The sequence below is a fragment of the Penicillium odoratum genome (assembly GCF_028828045.1).
Source record: "Penicillium odoratum strain IBT 22623 chromosome Unknown utg000004l_segment0_segment0, whole genome shotgun sequence".
Taxonomy (NCBI): domain Eukaryota; kingdom Fungi; phylum Ascomycota; class Eurotiomycetes; order Eurotiales; family Aspergillaceae; genus Penicillium; species Penicillium odoratum.
The window spans coordinates 1,935,326-1,951,059 of record NW_026643146.1 but is presented as its reverse complement, the minus strand read 5'-3'; the positions used below and the strand labels follow the sequence as shown (position 1 = coordinate 1,951,059).

The following is a 15,734-nucleotide window of genomic DNA, read 5'->3' as shown; positions in this document are numbered from 1 at the left end:
GCCTACGTAAGTGTAATTATTGTGTTATATATTGATTAATTGACGGGTCTACGTGATTATACGTGGGCTTTCAGTAGGAAAGAGGTGCTTAAATACTCTGTGATAGATTTACTGCTTACTTCATAGTATGAAGTTAAGAAACCCATAATTTCTGATGTTTATAGTCTATAGAATCCAATACGGATCCTACCAGTATTACCTAAATAGGGCTAGCGTTGACACGAATAGAAACTCAATGTGGCGAGCGAAATCAAATTGGATCCACTTGTGGGTTCATTCATTCTCTGATTGGGTGGGGGCCAGTGTCCTGCGCCTCTTTAACAGGGAGGCTGGTGTCGTTGCTAGTCAACATTAGAGGCTGTACACTTTCTGGGCGCAGATCGTCTGAGATTAAAACCTGCCATCTTCCCCTCCCATTTCGCTTGTCCACGTATTCCTTTTACACACCCTTCCTTCCCTTTAGGGCCTACCCATATATTCCCACACCACACCACATCCTTTTACGCTCATCACCATGGGAAAAGCCGGTCGTGTCGCGTGTATCATCACGCCTTATCTGTTGACAATCGCTACATTGATTTGTATTATCTTCGTGGGTCTGGGATGTACCAAGGCCAGCTCTAGCACCTTGAACAACATCTACTTCATGCGGGTAAGACATACTCCCCATCATATTCCACTGTTCGCGACTAACCACTGCGCCAATAGATCGACTTATCGAATATCACCAATGGCACAAAAACCACTTCCGAAATCGAGAGTATCCTCAGTGATTTGGACATTACCGATGTCACTTCGTCGGATGTGAAGACCCTAGTCGACGATATAGCCAGCAACGAGGTCGACAGCCTGGTTAAGGAATTCTACGACATCGGTCTCATGGGCTATTGCGATGGTCAAATCAACAACAAGAACTTCAACACCACTTCCTGTTCCGACCCCAAGGCCGAGTTCTACTTCGACCCCCTTGTCGTCTGGGATCTCAACAGCACCTCCGTTAAGGATCTCCTGCCGGACGACTACAACAAGGTCATGAAGGTCTACAAGGCCGTCTCCAAGTGGATGTTTATCGCCTACGTCGTCGCTTTCGCCGTCACCATCATCGAGATCCTCGTCGGCATCTTCGCCATCTGCAGCCGCTGGGGTAGCTGTGTCACCACCATTTTCGCCATTGTCGGCTTCCTCTTCACCGCAGCCGCCTCCATCACCTCCACCGTTCTATTCTCCATCTTTAAGAGTAGTCTGGGAACAACCCTGAAAGCCTACGGCATCAAATTGACCATGGGCAAGAACATATTCGCCGCCACCTGGCTCGCCGTCGCCTTCTCCCTCGCTGCCCTGATCTTCTGGGTCTTCAGCGTCTGCTGCTGCTCTGGTCGCTCCCCCTATAACCACAAGAACAGAAACATCCGCAGCAAGGGATTGACTGCTGAGAAGGCCCCATACACTTACGAGCCTATTGGTGCCGGTGCTCAGCCTCCCTTCGGCCACCAGCAGCCAACCTCGTACCCTCCTCCCCCTCCTCCAAACTCCTACCCCATGACCCACCAGCAGCAGCATCATGCGAGCCCTTACGAGCCTTTCCGCCACTCCTAAGCGACGTGAAACAAAATTACGTGTATATGAAGCGTTCTTAGAGTGATACCAAGGCGTTCAATTGGCTTTTCTGGTTGGGACTGGCTTTTGTTTTATTGTTCCTTGGCATCTTTGACGATTTCCTTTTGATGACTTTACGCCTGCACACGCATTTGCAAATGCATTTTTGATACTGTACATGGTTCTCATGGCTTAGCAAATAAACACTAATTATTGATGATAAATTCGTCAATAATTAGAAGATTTCCAATGTTCAACACTTTATTCCGAAACTTAATTCTCCATTTATTTCTCCATCTGAAACTGTAAACCAGATATCTTCCCGTCCCTTGGCAAACAAAATAAGAGTCTTAGCTCTGTCTAGCCTCATAATGTCTTTAAGGATGTACCAGATTGCGTGCCCTTGGGGCCGTTTCCACTAGTGCGTAGAGTGGGTCCTAGCGAAACTCAAAGCAGAAGGTGATGCGATGAAACACTAGCTTTGCTTACCCCGTATAGCAGGTATAATCGATGAAAAGTACTGGGGCTTACTGGGTTGGTGCTGTGTGGCTGATATTGCTGACAGGTCTCCCAGGGGGTTATTATGTAGCCTAAAGAAGAGCCCTGGAGGAACTTTGAAAACGTAATCTGGATTGGAGACCATTGGAGAGGGAAGAACTTGGGAGAGAAAATATGTTTGACTCGTCTCCATCTACGAATTTAGCGCTTGAGCACTTGAGATCTTAATCTTAAACTTTTCAAATGTTGACGATACCTTAGATCCATGGCTTACAGCCACTTCTTCTCATCTAAACCTAATGGCTTTGGCATAATGTCCCATCCCACTCGGACTCCCTGAATGGAACCTGAATGGCGCACAGCAGTCATCTCGCCAAAGCCAGTATCCCTTGTCTCCAGGTATTCCACAGGCACATCCGCCACAAAGTTATAGTCCGGTGCTTGGAAGCCTGATCTCCCTTCAAATTGTCCTAGGGACCTAAGATACTTCATCACACCGGCGAGAGACACATCGACCTCCCACGATCCACCTTCAACGGTTCGCTTGTATAGAGCAGCCTGGATACCCGATGCAAGGAAGTAACCTGCTGCATGATCCAGAGCCTGGCACGGCATCGGCCGTGCAGGCTCCCCAGCCCCGTAATGCTCAGCCTCTGAAACATTCATACCGGAACATGTCTGGACAAGCGAATCAAATCCACGTCTATCAGACCAGGGACCATCAGGCCCGTATGCCGAGAGATTGGCGCAAATGATACCTCGATTGGAGAAACGGCTTGCTAGAAGTTTCGACGACAGACCACGCGACTTAAGACTGCCTGGGCGGAAACCTTGGGTAACGACATCGGCGCCCTCTAGAAGTCTAGAAAGATCCTGCTCACCATGTGGTGTAAGCAGATCAAGCTGGATGGTTCGTTTCCCACGACCGAGGTCGCGATCGACGACTGGAATATCAGGTAAATTCGGACTTGTCACCCAGAGAACATCGGCGCCATGCGCTGACAAAGCCCTTCCAGATAACGGGGCTGCAATCACTCTAGAAAATTCAAGAACCCGTAGTCCTTGTAGAGCCTTGGTATTCCCTGTTTGCATCTTTCGCGGTAACCCAACTGGTGCATCTCCGATCTTGCGGAGAGTGATTGGAAATTCGGACACAGCTCGCGCCTGGGGGAGAGAATCCCATTCCGAGTAACTTCGCAAAGCAGAAATTACCAACCCGGCTTCAAAAGCGGCTGTTTCGAGTGCTAGTGAATTCAAAGAGGCAATCTTAGATGCAACCTCCTTGCGATCTGCATCAGGCGCACATCCAAGCAGCGCCTTTGTACCGTCTCTATGATTCGGAAAGCCATCATGGACCCTGACATAGCCATCGGCGGATTTATGAAGACCCCCAATAGGGCCCCAGGCAGTGAATACTGCTTTGCCAGCTAAGGTGTAGAGTCTTTCGGATTTGAACTCGATGACTGCATGTTCTCGTGAAACCGTCACAGCAGGAATTGGGGTTGAGTTGCGCAGGGCATGTATCTGGGCTGCTAAAAGAGTAGACAAGCCTATTGATGCCTGGGCGAGATCGGCGATTTTGAATGATGATGGAAGACCCGGTCCATCGCCGCTAATATTGAGAGATTTCAAGGACTCTGTTGGGAGGCCTAGGCCGTTCCAAAGATACTCTACACTGTCTTTTGCGGAAAATCTTGAGCGGGCCTTCAGGCCAATATTTGAAACCATTGGATTTATATGAATGCTGTTATTCGGACTTGACTCACTTATACAGCGATTTCGGCATTCGGCATGTAGTCTTGGCTGGTTTGTGGTTATCTGCGGCAAGCGTCGGAGCACCGAGCGCATGACCTACAAGTGGAGCTAACAGATCTAGTAACCTTTGGAAGTGAGGTACTGTAGTATTTCTAGAGCGAAAATGCGTTGGTATGAAATCAAGTGGATGCGACCAAAATTCCCCAATTGGATTCATCATGATTCACTTGAATCTGTTGTATGCGCATCATCTGTGGCATTTGGAAAGTAAGAAGATTCGATTCCATCAGTCGCGATTCTACTCAGCTCGAGGTCATCTGAGGCTGCAGTCATTCTGGGGGTTTGCATTTTCCTCGTAGGTGTGAATCGAGGAGACGGAGTTTCCAAATTCGTTTCTAATCTTTCATTAGAAAAGAATTTGGGGACATAATGGCGAAGGAATTGGCGTAAATAAGGAAGACAGGCACATATTATAATGAAATTGCCTTCGATATTGCTAGAGAATTGTCATTGGTATTTATCCTTTGAAAAAATAGCAAAGACATACAGATAACTTACACGAATAGACTTGCAAGTGCAATATGGTACGGCAGGTCAGGTGTATGTACTAGAGGCCATATAGTCGCTAACCGAAGCACACTCGTGGCGAGGGCTCTTATTTTTGGTGTTAATAGCATATCACAATGGTAAAGCGCAGCATGTGAAAGATTCGTATTGCTGAGAGTACTCACAAGCTTCCAAGCCCAAGCAAAAGAGCTACCCCTATCTTCTGGATTAATGGTAATCGTAAACCCCAAACAATATAGAGGGGAACGAGAATGAGTACCACATCACTGGCGGTGTTTGTGACGGTGGTCATCAAGTAGAGAATTGGACGATTGATGCAGGAACCATAGGTGATGGTGACATCCCAACTTTTCTGTACCGGGCTACAAGCAAAGATGATGGCGAAAGACAATCCCAGTGTGTATCCAACGACAATGAAAGCGAGAATGTAGAGAAAATATTCCCAGTTGCGAACTATATGCAATATTCTGTGATATAGCATAAGCAAGGCCAGTTTCGCGAATGCGAGAGCGAAAAGATAGGTGACGGACAATCCTAGGATGGCCTAGTAATGGATATTAATCTTCTAGGCCTGTAGAAGTAAAGTCTGATTCATCTATACCTTCAAACATTGATCAATAAGGGATGGTGTCAAGTCGGTGATGTGTATGCCAAAGCCCAGATGATTGAATGAATCTAAACGGTAAATACTAGGTAAGCCATGTTCATCGAGATCTGTCTCATAAATCTTACATAGAAGTCCTGCTTGAACACCCGCGATGAGGATCTGTGAAGCGTGGAGTCAGTCGAATTCGGCAACCATGCCATATCGAGCCATACCCAAGCGATGATGATCAATACTATCAGCGGAAAGTTAATGTCACATCTTAGACAAGACCTATTCAAGAGTCACAAACCATCGTCCCACCAGAATTTCTTCATCACCCGTGCCTTGGTATAAATTCGCATAATGAGAGCACTAGTGCTAAATGCCAGTCCAACCCCAACCACCACTCGGTTCGCTGTACGCAGCCATGGTGTGTAATTGCCGGTGTCGCGCGTTCCTAGCAATTCTAGGATGTCGCTAGTCACCCGGATCATCTCGGTCAATAGACCAGCGAAGCATTTGAATCATTTCATCAAAAATGGCCCGGTATACACATGGTAATGGAGAATATCAACTGTATCAACGGGAATAAAGATCCGAGGTCGCGATTTTGCCACTTTGGTGATGAATCATCGATTCCCGAGATGCTGGGACGCCATTTTAGCAGTCTTAGAACCTTGGAAGGTTCCCGAGATATCAAACTCAAACCGATGTAGATTCTCAAGTGATCAAGTATTCACGAAAAATATAATGTCAGCAAAACAACTGGGTTGAGGTTTGGCGTGGGTCAATGACTGATGTACATTTCTCGTGACCTGTAGGTATGTGGGAAATGTATACTCTTCGCCAACAGCACATTCTTTACAACATTCGAAGTATATGAATTTTCTATTCGAAATCTGTCTGAGTAAATTCAGGTCATGCTCTCTGATACTTCCAACTAATCAAAAGTGGCGTCATAAGGGCAACTGCTCCAACCTTGATAAGTTCCATATGCATTTTTCAGCCTCTCTTGGTAGTGAGCGTGAAAGACTGACGGTCGTTGAGTCGTGGAACAGGCACCAATGGCTATGGCCCACCATAGAGGATTTTCAAGCAAAGGATCTGAAGACCTTAGATTTAGAGAAACCCGAGTGATAGGTAATCTCAGCTAAGTTTTGCTGATCCAAGAAGCTTTGTCTAGGCTTCTGCTAACTTTCTGATAGTATAAAATGTGATCAAGAAGTGGATATCTAAACCAATTGATATAGACCTAAGAAGTGAAGAGTGGAAACTAGTATGTATTCTGGTTTCAACATGTGGAATATTGATTTCTAGTATAAATCAATTAATTCTAATGATAATTTATAGATCGCTATGCAAAAGCCAAAACTCGTAATCCCAATTAAGCCTCAACCTTAACAGCCTTGAACTCATCACTGAACTCATAGTCAATATAACCCACAGGGTCCTTCGGCCGGTAGAACATATCCCGGTCATAAGGTGTAAGGGGAACATTGCTCTTCACCCGGAAAGGCAAATCCGGGTTGGCGATATAAGAACGGCCAAATGCAATCAAAACATCATAATCTTTATACACGGCATCAACAGCCTCACGCGCCGAATCAGGCTTATATCCACCAGCCACCATAATAGGGCTAGCCTGTTCATAAGCCTTGAAGAAGAAATCCAGCTTCTCACTCGCCTCAATCTCCGCATTTCCCGCAATGCGCGCCTCAACAACATGGGCATAAGCAAGCTTAAAGCTCTTCAATTGCTCCGCCAAATACGTAAACTGAGGGACAGGGTCCTCCATCCGCATCCCCTGGAAGATGCTAAACGGACTCAACCGAATACCAGTCCGGTCGGCACCAATAGCCTCAACAACAGCCTTGGTAACCTCCAGCGCGAAACGAGCACGGTTCTCAACACTTCCACCCCATGCATCAGTACGCTTGTTGCACGTGTCCTGAGTAAACTGATCAATCAAGTACCCGTTCGCACCGTGGATCTCAACACCATCGAATCCAGCCGCGATAGCATTCTTGGCTGCCTGAGCATAATCCTGGATCCATTCCTGGATCTCGGATTCCGTCAGTGCATGCGGAACAGCGCCGCCATCAAAGGGTGTGGCGCTGCTGGAAACCGGGACGAAATCGCCCATGGTCTTAAGTCCATCTGGTGGGGCAACTCGGCCGAGAGCCCAGATCTGCATGTAGATGTAGGAGCCCTTTGCGTGCACGGCGTCGGTTACCTCCTTCCAGGCGGCGATTTGGGCATCGTTGTAGATGCCGGGGATGTTGGGGTAGCCGCCTGCGCGGGCGCTGATGAGTGTTGCTTCGGTGACAAGGAGGGTGCCTGGCAATGAGGCTCTTTGGGCGTAGTATTCCTTGACGAAGGGGAGGGGGACGTGGTTGTCGTCGGCGCGGAAGCGGGTTAGAGGGGCTAGGGTGATGCGGTTGGAGAGCTCCACGCGGCCAACGCGAAGGGGCTCGAAGAGTTTAGTCATTTTGTTGGATTTTTAATTTCCAATGGAGTTATATAGAGGATTGAGATTGAGGCAGTTAAGTTGTACTGCGAGCAATTCAGGTAGTTTGAACTTGTTCTCTTCAGTACATACATGGGTCAGGGGAACGACTTTATATCTTCCTAGCCCCACTGTTGATTTCCAAGCAAAATTGGAGATACGGAGAGATTCTATTCAAAAATTTGCTCCGTACTCCGAAGAGAGGGACCTTGACCTCTGATTTGTTCACGGCAATGAAGAAAGTGGGTTTAGTGGGTTTAGTGGATCGTGGCTGGCCAACAACTAGATACTTCCAAGCTTTTCGCCACGCGCAGATTTAAAGTTACTAGTTTGCATAATTACTAAAGTATTAATAAGATCACGGAGACATAGTTATCTTATATCCGGTACAAGTATGCATAATCACGTAATTTTATCCTTGGACCAGCCATGGGATAATGCTATCAGTTAATTATAACCCCGATTTACCGTTATTAATCTCCTCTCCTTCACCGTTCTAAATTTCGAGCCGTAGTCTCTAGTTGCGCATTAAATGCGCGAATCTGGTGAAGTAGTCCTCCTTGGGCTCCTGGTGCTCGACAACTGACATCCTCAGCTACGGTGCGGAGCATAAACTCTAAGTCTGCCGAAGATGGTTCCGTAGTAGATGGAGCACGGTGTTGGCTGCGATCTAACGCAAGCTCAAGACTGTGAAGGGAATTATTGATGATGGTGCGAGACTGCCATTGTCATTGTCAGTGGACGATTCGGTTCAATTTAAATCTTTAGACTTACGGCTTTCGCATTCTCCTCTTCCATATGCCTAGCACGCACTGCATCCATCTGTAGAGCAATACTCTCTCGTTCCCGTCGTACCTTGTAGAGATGGGCCCGCATATCCATCATGTCGCGCTTTGTCTTCCTAAGCTGCACACCGAGCACGAAATTGCTATCAAGCATCTCACTCAGGTCTAACAGACGTCCGTCAAGTTCAGAGCCGAAGGCTTCAACGGCCTTTCGTTTGCGCGTCCACTCCGCTCGCCTTTGTGCGTTAGTTTCATTCGCGATTCCATTCTTGAGAGCCGTGAGCGTCTTCTCCAGGGTTTCACGGCAAATCTGGCTCAAAACGTCGGCGGGGTTGACACCACCACGGCTAGGCAACTTGGTCTTATGACGGGTTGAGAGCTCATCGGCAGATTCTTCGTCCTCGTCAGAGGCAGTTGACGCATACATTGCACCGAGGGCTGAAGGGTTGAACAGACGGTGCACGGTAACAGGAACTGTTTCACCCCGGGGCTCTCTTGGTTTTCGACTTTCTTGAACTGCCTCGGAATCTGCCTCGCCTTCCCTTGTGGATTCAGGATCCGCTCTCGTCTTGCCCTTCTTTCTTCCACGGCGTGCCTTTGATACAGGTTCCTCGGGCTCTGGCTCTGGTTGAGTCTCATCCTCGATATTCGGTTGTTCTTCGGGAGGAGTAGACTCCTCTGCCACCGTTCTATCTTTCTTGGTTCTTCCTCTGCGCCCCTTTGGTGCAGATTCATGCTCTAGGTCTGGTTGAGGCTCATCCTCGGCATTTGGTTCTTCTTCCGGGGCTGTGGACTCTGCTTCTATTGACGGCTTATTCTTCGCAGGTCTTCCCCGACGTGCCTTCGATGCAGGTTCAGCCTGTTCTGGTTCTGGTTGAGGCTCACTCGTAGCATTCGATTGTTCTTCTGTGGTTGTAGACTCGAGTTCTACTGTCGACTGTCTCTTAGCAGGTCTCCGACGAGACTTTGACGATCCAAGCTCCGCTTCGGGCTCTGTTCTAGGCTCCTGTGCTTTCCCGGAAAGCGACGGTCTTCCACGGCGCGGCTTGGATGGGCCGATTCCTGCATCTGGTGCCGGTCCAACTGATTCAGGCTGGGGATCTGCCTGCTCCTTTGCTAGCATCTTTCCAGAAAGCAACGGCCTTCCACGGCGCTTTGATGGCCCGGGTTTTGTGTCAGGCTCTGTTTGTGCTTTGTTATCAAGTTTCTTTCCAGAAAGTGATGGCCGACCACGAGGACGTTTTTCTTTGGAAGGGGTCTTGGTTTGCGTAATGTCAGATTGCGGCTGTTTTTCAACTTCTGGAACCCTTTCTTCCACGATCTGAGCGGGCAAGCCATCGCCATTTTCATGGCGACCTTTGCGACCCCGAGTCTTCTTTGTCGTCTCGGCTAAGTTTTGGGCTAGGGCTGCATTATCGGACGGAATCTGGCTCGCATCCACGGCATCATGTTTGGGTTCTAGGTCACTGCGGTCTGGTTGAACGGCAGTTTCCGGTTGATTGGCAGGGGTATCAATCGGGGTAGCTTTGGGTCGCGGAATCCTTGTCTTCAGTTGACGACTTCCCTGGGAGGATGGCGATGTGCTTCTCGGTGGTTGAATTTTTTGTTCTTTCCATTGCTCCACTGGAAGCTTTTCGGCTTGTGTTGGTGATCGGCCTCTACGCTGCTTCTTGCTTAGGGGATGGGTAGGCTCGGGAATGGGTTGCGTTTCGGGTAGCAAGTCTCTGGGTGATCGAGACTGTCGAGGACGTCTCTCAATGGTCTCTGTTGTGGCGTCCGGCATCGGACTTCGTGTTGTACTTTGAATTTGCTCTTCAGAGACAGCCTGTGCCCTAGAGTCGCCATTTCCCCCTGCAACATCTGCCTGAACTTCAATATGTATGGGATCCTCTGCTGTAATTGAAGGTTCGGGCGCAATCAGGGTGTCTTGGGGTGCATCAGGCATGAAAACGTCTACCTCGGGGGCTGGTGACGCATGTGGTACCAGCGAGCCGCCATTCTGACTTGGCCCTGAGGTTTTGCCACTAGCTTCACGGCCGCTCTGCTTCGTAGGAGTGTCATCCGTCGTAGGAGGGTCTTTGAAGCATCAGTACAAACACTCACGAGCTCTGCTATATAAAACGCACTTATCTTTCTCCTTTTATTGCTTCGCGGCTCTTCGGGCCTTTCATCGGAGGGTATATCATATGTCGAGGGCCGTCGAGGAAGATCATTACGTGCGCTTCCAGGTGTGCGCTGGGGCTGGCTTATCGACTGCGATTGGTGCTGCGAGGAGACATTCAGTGGCGGCGTTGCGGCGCTCGGCGCGGGCGCGGGCGCAGACTGTGTTTGCGACGGAATCTCGGGTTCGGGGAATAGTGAAATTGAAGCAGAGCCTGCTGGTCCAGGCGCTGGAGCTCCAAAGGAGAAGCCGAAATCAACAGCTTTAATTTGGCGCGTCCTAATTGCTGGTCAGCTCACGGTTCCATGTTATGATTTCGCGGGGTAGAAGCGCGTACCCAGCTCCACGCTGTCGCATTTGCAATCGCTCCTCTCTCGCTGTAAACAATTAGCTGCAAAGTACGCGATTCGTCTTAATCATTCCAAACATACTTGATTCCATGGTGGAGGAACGGCGTCGAGGTAGACGCGTCTTGATGATGGTGGAAAGTAAAGACCGCGGCGGTCGGGCTCCTATCGGTATCAGGGCAGATCCATTTTTATCCCGATTTCTCCGCAACGCTTTAAGAAATACCTTCATACGCCTTTCCCTCAATTATCCCAGTGAATTAAATTACCAATGGGTTGGTTTTCAGGAGACAGCAAAAACGATCCTGTGAAGAAGCTTGACCCAGGCCTCCGGGAGTACCTTGAACAAGAGCGACCAGACAAATATGTTCCTGCGCCGGACGTGAAACCGCCTACCCCGTCGCCGCAGCAAGAGCCAGCCGATCCCTCGAAGCCAACCGTTCCTGCACAATCACTCTATCCCGATGGTCGTTATGCGGATCTGTGGAAGACATACAAGCCCCCGGTCAGTGCCGACGGAGGCGATGGGGTCCGCGGAGCGGCACGAGTGATTGAGAAGTTCAAGGAGCGTGGCGATACAGTGCAACGGGCAGCGATGGAGAACTGCGCCATGGAGCATGAGGCCCTCACGTTATGCTTCCAGACCGGAAACTGGCGCAAGCAACTTGAATCGCGATTGACCATGTGCGCGGCGGAGAATGGCACCTTCTCACGATGCTTTACAACTCAGAGTGTAAGTCCTCCGAATCCGATCATCCACAATAGCCCAATATTAATATCTCGCTAGAAATTCCTTCAAGCATTGGGCTATGCATCATCGTTCGAATATGACGCCGAGAAAGAAGAACGAATTCAGATGCATGCCGACAAGCTCTACCACCAGATGTTGGACTATGAGAAACGAGTGGAGGAAGCCAAAGCCGCGGGAACAGAGCCACCACCAATTCAGTCCCTCTTCAATCCTGAGGCCTCAATTTCCACAGACAAATCCCAGGTCATTGAGATCCCCGGCGGCGAGTCTGTCCCAGCTGGCTTCAAGCCATCCAAACCGCTACAGAAACTCACACCGCATGAGCGGGAACTGGAGATTCGAGCTTATAATGCTCATCTTGAGCAGACAAAGCTGTATGCCGAAGAGGCCAGTCCATATATGAAGACGCAAACAGATGCTCGGTCGAAGAGACAGGAAAAGGCCGTCAGCTGGTTTGGCGAGACAATTGGAAAGTGGGTGTCCTAGTTATTTTATTCCTGTACTTCTAGTCCCAGGTCATTGAAGGGCTCTTTATGTACCATTTGACTCGTATGTGTATTATAGTAATTAAGATCTTATATATTAAAAGAGCCAACTCATCTACTCTACTAGTCTAGTAATCCAGTACTTAATACTCTTAATTCTTAGATTACTGGATGACTATTTCCATTGTGCTGCGTTGCAATCCGTGCCCGTTTAGTGGCTCATATCTAATCGGCCTCGTCGGTCGCGTTCCCGCGCAAACAACTCGAAGCATCATCGAAACTCCCCTTCATCAACTTAACTGCTTCCCCCTTACTACTCTCTGCCATCGGTTTTCTCTACCTAATTCTAATTCTCTTGATCTTTTCTCTTTCAAATCACCTCCGCTTCGGGATAAACAGGTCACTTTCCTTCCCTGCCCCCCCATTCATCGGCCGAAGAGACCTCATTCAACTGGCTCGGGTTTCTGTTAAAAAAGCCTATTGTGGAAAACTTCCAGCACGCCATTCACGGGACTGGTGGTTTTGAAGAACAGCTTCTGGGCTGTATAGTTCATTATGAAGGCCTCCGCGTTACTGGTCTCATGGCACGATGACAATGTCCCAATCTACTCCGTCCACTTTGACCCCAATGGCAAGGGTCGCCTAGCAACTGGTGGAAAGTAAGTACGCGGACTATTTGCCGGTCAATGTTCATGTCTAACAGTGGTTCTTTAGTGATAACAACGTCCGAGTACGCCTCCGCAACTTCCACCCTCCGTTATCTTGCCCTCTATGAACTCCTGTCTGACACCATAATAGCTCTGGAAAGTCGAATCTACCGGGGAGGAACGAAAAGTCACCTACCTGAGTACTCTCATAAAACATACACAAGCCGTCAATGTGGTTCGTTTCTGTCCAAAAGGTATAGTTACCCGCGCTACGCCAATCGGCCATTGATCTGACTTGGTATAGGTGAGATGCTGGCATCTGCTGGAGACGACGGCAATGTCTTACTCTGGGTGCCATCGGAACTACAAGCACAGCCTGGTCTCGGGGAGGACCGGTCAGACGATAAAGAGACTTGGCGAGTGAAACACATGTGCCGCTCGTCCGGTGCGGAGATCTACGATTTGGCTTGGTCGCCCGATGGGGTGTTTATTATGACCGGCAGTATGGACAACATTGCCCGCATATACAATGCGCAAACTGGTTGGTCTTCAGTCTAGATCCTCTTTTGATGCGGTATGGCTGATCGAACTTCCAGGTCAAATGGTCCGACAAATTGCAGAGCATTCACACTACGTCCAAGGCGTTGCGTGGGATCCGCTTAATGAATTTGTGGCTACTCAGTCATCTGATCGATCAGTTCACATCTACAGCTTAAAGACCAAAGATGGCCAATTCACACTTACTCCCCATGGCAAGGTTCTCAAGATGGATCTACCCGCCAAACGGATCGCATCCAGCAGTCCTGCTCCGGAGCCTACAAGCCGGCCTCAACATAATAACCAACTTGCAATTGCTTCACCGGCTCCGTCTACACCGGGAACGCCAATGGCATCCAATTTACCCATGGACCCACCGCCGGTTTCTCACAGCCGACGCTCTTCCTTTGGTTCATCGCCATCGATTCGACGTTCAGCATCTCCCGCTCCATCCCTGCCACTGCCTGCTGTGAAGCCTCTGGAAGTGTCTTCCCCAAGCCTCATTGGGGGCCTAGGCGTGAGGAATGCTAGTATCTATGCCAACGAAACATTCACTTCGTTCTTCCGACGGCTGACCTTCGCCCCGGATGGAAGCCTGTTGTTCACGCCGGCTGGTCAATACAAAACTTCTCATGTCTCACCCACCGACCCTTCCAAGACAACAGACGAAATTATTAACACCGTTTATGTCTATACGCGCGCCGGTTTCAACAAGCCACCAGTATCTCACCTTCCTGGTCACAAGAAGCCCTCTGTTGCCGTCAAGTGCTCTCCGATTTTCTACACTCTCAAGCAGTGTAACCAGTCTGCCAAGCATCTCACTATCGACACCTCGTCTGAAGAGTCAATGTTTCCTCCGTTACCGGGTCCAGTTGTATCAGGAAATACAGATCAAGTGTCCAAGGACTCGCTATCCGTACCGGCAGGTGACCGCCCGACATCTCAGCCATTAAAAAAAGCCGACAGCAACAATGCCGGCTCCACAGCCCCCATTTTTGCGCTTCCTTACCGCATTGTATATGCTGTGGCCACTCAGGATGCCGTTCTGATCTACGATACACAGCAGCAGACTCCTCTGTGTGTGGTAAGTAATCTGCATTTCGCGACTTTCACTGACTTGACCTGGTAAGTTTTCTATTCTCGTTTGACCACTCAGGGTAAATCTAACAATAAAAAGGTCGGATGATGGTTTGACTTTACTCATGAGCTCTTCCGATGGGTTCTGCTCTACTCTTTCGTTCTCACCCGGGGATCTGGGTCAGATATATACGGGACCAACTGCAGCTGCCAACCATGCTAGCTCAAGCACTCCTTTAAGCCATGCGACACCTTTACCTACCCCAAGTCATGCCCCGTCCCCTATCAAGTCTAGCCACCAGGCCAGCGCCGCATCAAACACCTCTCAAGCGCCCCCGGCGAGCCCTGCACGATCCAATTCAGCTTGTTCGGTTGCAACGCAATCATCCAACCAGCAGACTGGTGCCGTAGTCAACAACCCAACCCCAACTCTGGGCTCTGTCCCATCGGTGACGGCAACGCACTCTGCGCAACCTTCCACACTTCCACTCACCACTCCACCGCAAACGCCTTTGCCATTACCTGGATCGCAAGGTGGGAACACACTTACTGGCACTGTCCTTGGGAAACGAGACATAAAAACCGCCAGCGAGTCCGAGAAGGAGGAAATTAAGGGTCCAGAAGCCACTCCCCAGAAACAGAAGAAACGCCGAATTGCCCCAACACTTGTTTCAGCCAGCACTGACCCAGCACCATCAAAAGACAACGCTGGTAGCACTGGAACTAGCAACTAAACACAACTCCCTGCTCTTGATGCATCCTTTCTACAGTCATCCCGACTCTCACACCAGCGACCGTCCACTACTGCCGGAGTTATATTCCTTGCATCTGGCTTGCTTGTTTGAATCCTCAATATCGTGTCATGTGCCCTGCATTTTGCCGCATATTTGTTCTCTATCATGTCCCATTCGCTTCTCAGGGCTATTTCGCGTGTAGAGTGGATCTCTACCCCGAATAATCCTCTTGGTTCAGTTTGTTTCAACATTCACTGCCATACATAGCGCCCCTCGCATTTCTATCCCTATCCATATCTCTGTTAGGACCCTGCATTGCGCTCACTCAGGGACGAATCTAAACTTGAACTTGAACTTGAACCTGAACCCGAAGTCGAGCCTGAATCTGATCTGATTTCTTTGTTCTCATATGGTGGGTTTCATTTGTATTTGGCGCGGCGCGTTTTACCCCCTGCTTTTTGGTCTTTCGTCATTATTACTCATGTTCATTCCTGAGAGGATGATTCCTGATTTATGTTGTTTTCTCTGACGATCCACATGTATTTGCTCCATGTGTATGTTTAGTTCGGATGTTCGATATTTTAGGGACGCTAGGTTCTGGGAATTCTGGGATTGGCTACTTTGATACCATTCGAGTGATCACTAAAAATCGAGTCATTGAATGTTGATTGATTTATGTCTGCTCGCTTGAAGGAATACGCT

The 15,734-nt window shown here is 49.0% G+C and overlaps 7 protein-coding genes across 7 annotated transcripts; 3 read left to right on the top strand and 4 right to left on the bottom strand.

Moving 5' to 3' along the window:
- Positions 1-514: 514 nt before the first annotated feature.
- On the top strand, positions 515-1,596 carry N7520_005001 (SUR7/PalI family protein; the record flags this gene model as incomplete). The annotated part of the gene is made up of 2 exons (XM_057138935.1): positions 515-652; positions 709-1,596. 2 exons carry the CDS (start codon positions 515-517, stop codon positions 1,594-1,596), a joined length of 1,026 nt encoding a protein of 341 aa, XP_056997142.1.
- A 768-nt stretch (positions 1,597-2,364) lies between these two features.
- On the bottom strand, positions 2,365-3,822 carry N7520_005000 (CAIB/BAIF family enzyme; the record flags this gene model as incomplete). The annotated part of the gene is made up of 1 exon (XM_057138934.1): positions 2,365-3,822. The coding sequence occupies one exon, from the start codon at positions 3,820-3,822 to the stop codon at positions 2,365-2,367; it is 1,458 nt and encodes a 485-aa protein (XP_056997141.1).
- A 1,482-nt stretch (positions 3,823-5,304) lies between these two features.
- On the bottom strand, positions 5,305-5,496 carry N7520_004999 (uncharacterized protein; the record flags this gene model as incomplete). Its single annotated transcript, XM_057138933.1, has 1 exon — positions 5,305-5,496. One exon carries the CDS (start codon positions 5,494-5,496, stop codon positions 5,305-5,307), a length of 192 nt encoding a protein of 63 aa, XP_056997140.1.
- Positions 5,497-6,386: 890 nt separating this feature from the next.
- On the bottom strand, positions 6,387-7,490 carry N7520_004998 (alkene reductase; the record flags this gene model as incomplete). The annotated part of the gene is made up of 1 exon (XM_057138932.1): positions 6,387-7,490. The coding sequence occupies one exon, from the start codon at positions 7,488-7,490 to the stop codon at positions 6,387-6,389; it is 1,104 nt and encodes a 367-aa protein (XP_056997139.1).
- Positions 7,491-7,996: 506 nt separating this feature from the next.
- On the bottom strand, positions 7,997-10,895 carry N7520_004997 (uncharacterized protein; the record flags this gene model as incomplete). The annotated part of the gene is made up of 5 exons (XM_057138931.1): positions 7,997-8,227; positions 8,283-10,369; positions 10,420-10,733; positions 10,792-10,831; positions 10,886-10,895. 5 exons carry the CDS (start codon positions 10,893-10,895, stop codon positions 7,997-7,999), a joined length of 2,682 nt encoding a protein of 893 aa, XP_056997138.1.
- A 177-nt stretch (positions 10,896-11,072) lies between these two features.
- N7520_004996 (uncharacterized protein) lies at positions 11,073-12,038 on the top strand (the record flags this gene model as incomplete). The annotated part of the gene is made up of 2 exons (XM_057138930.1): positions 11,073-11,534; positions 11,589-12,038. The coding sequence occupies 2 exons, from the start codon at positions 11,073-11,075 to the stop codon at positions 12,036-12,038; spliced, it is 912 nt and encodes a 303-aa protein (XP_056997137.1).
- A 554-nt stretch (positions 12,039-12,592) lies between these two features.
- On the top strand, positions 12,593-15,032 carry N7520_004995 (uncharacterized protein; the record flags this gene model as incomplete). The annotated part of the gene is made up of 6 exons (XM_057138929.1): positions 12,593-12,696; positions 12,752-12,767; positions 12,836-12,938; positions 12,989-13,225; positions 13,281-14,346; positions 14,399-15,032. 6 exons carry the CDS (start codon positions 12,593-12,595, stop codon positions 15,030-15,032), a joined length of 2,160 nt encoding a protein of 719 aa, XP_056997136.1.
- Between the last annotated feature and the right edge of the window lie 702 nt (positions 15,033-15,734).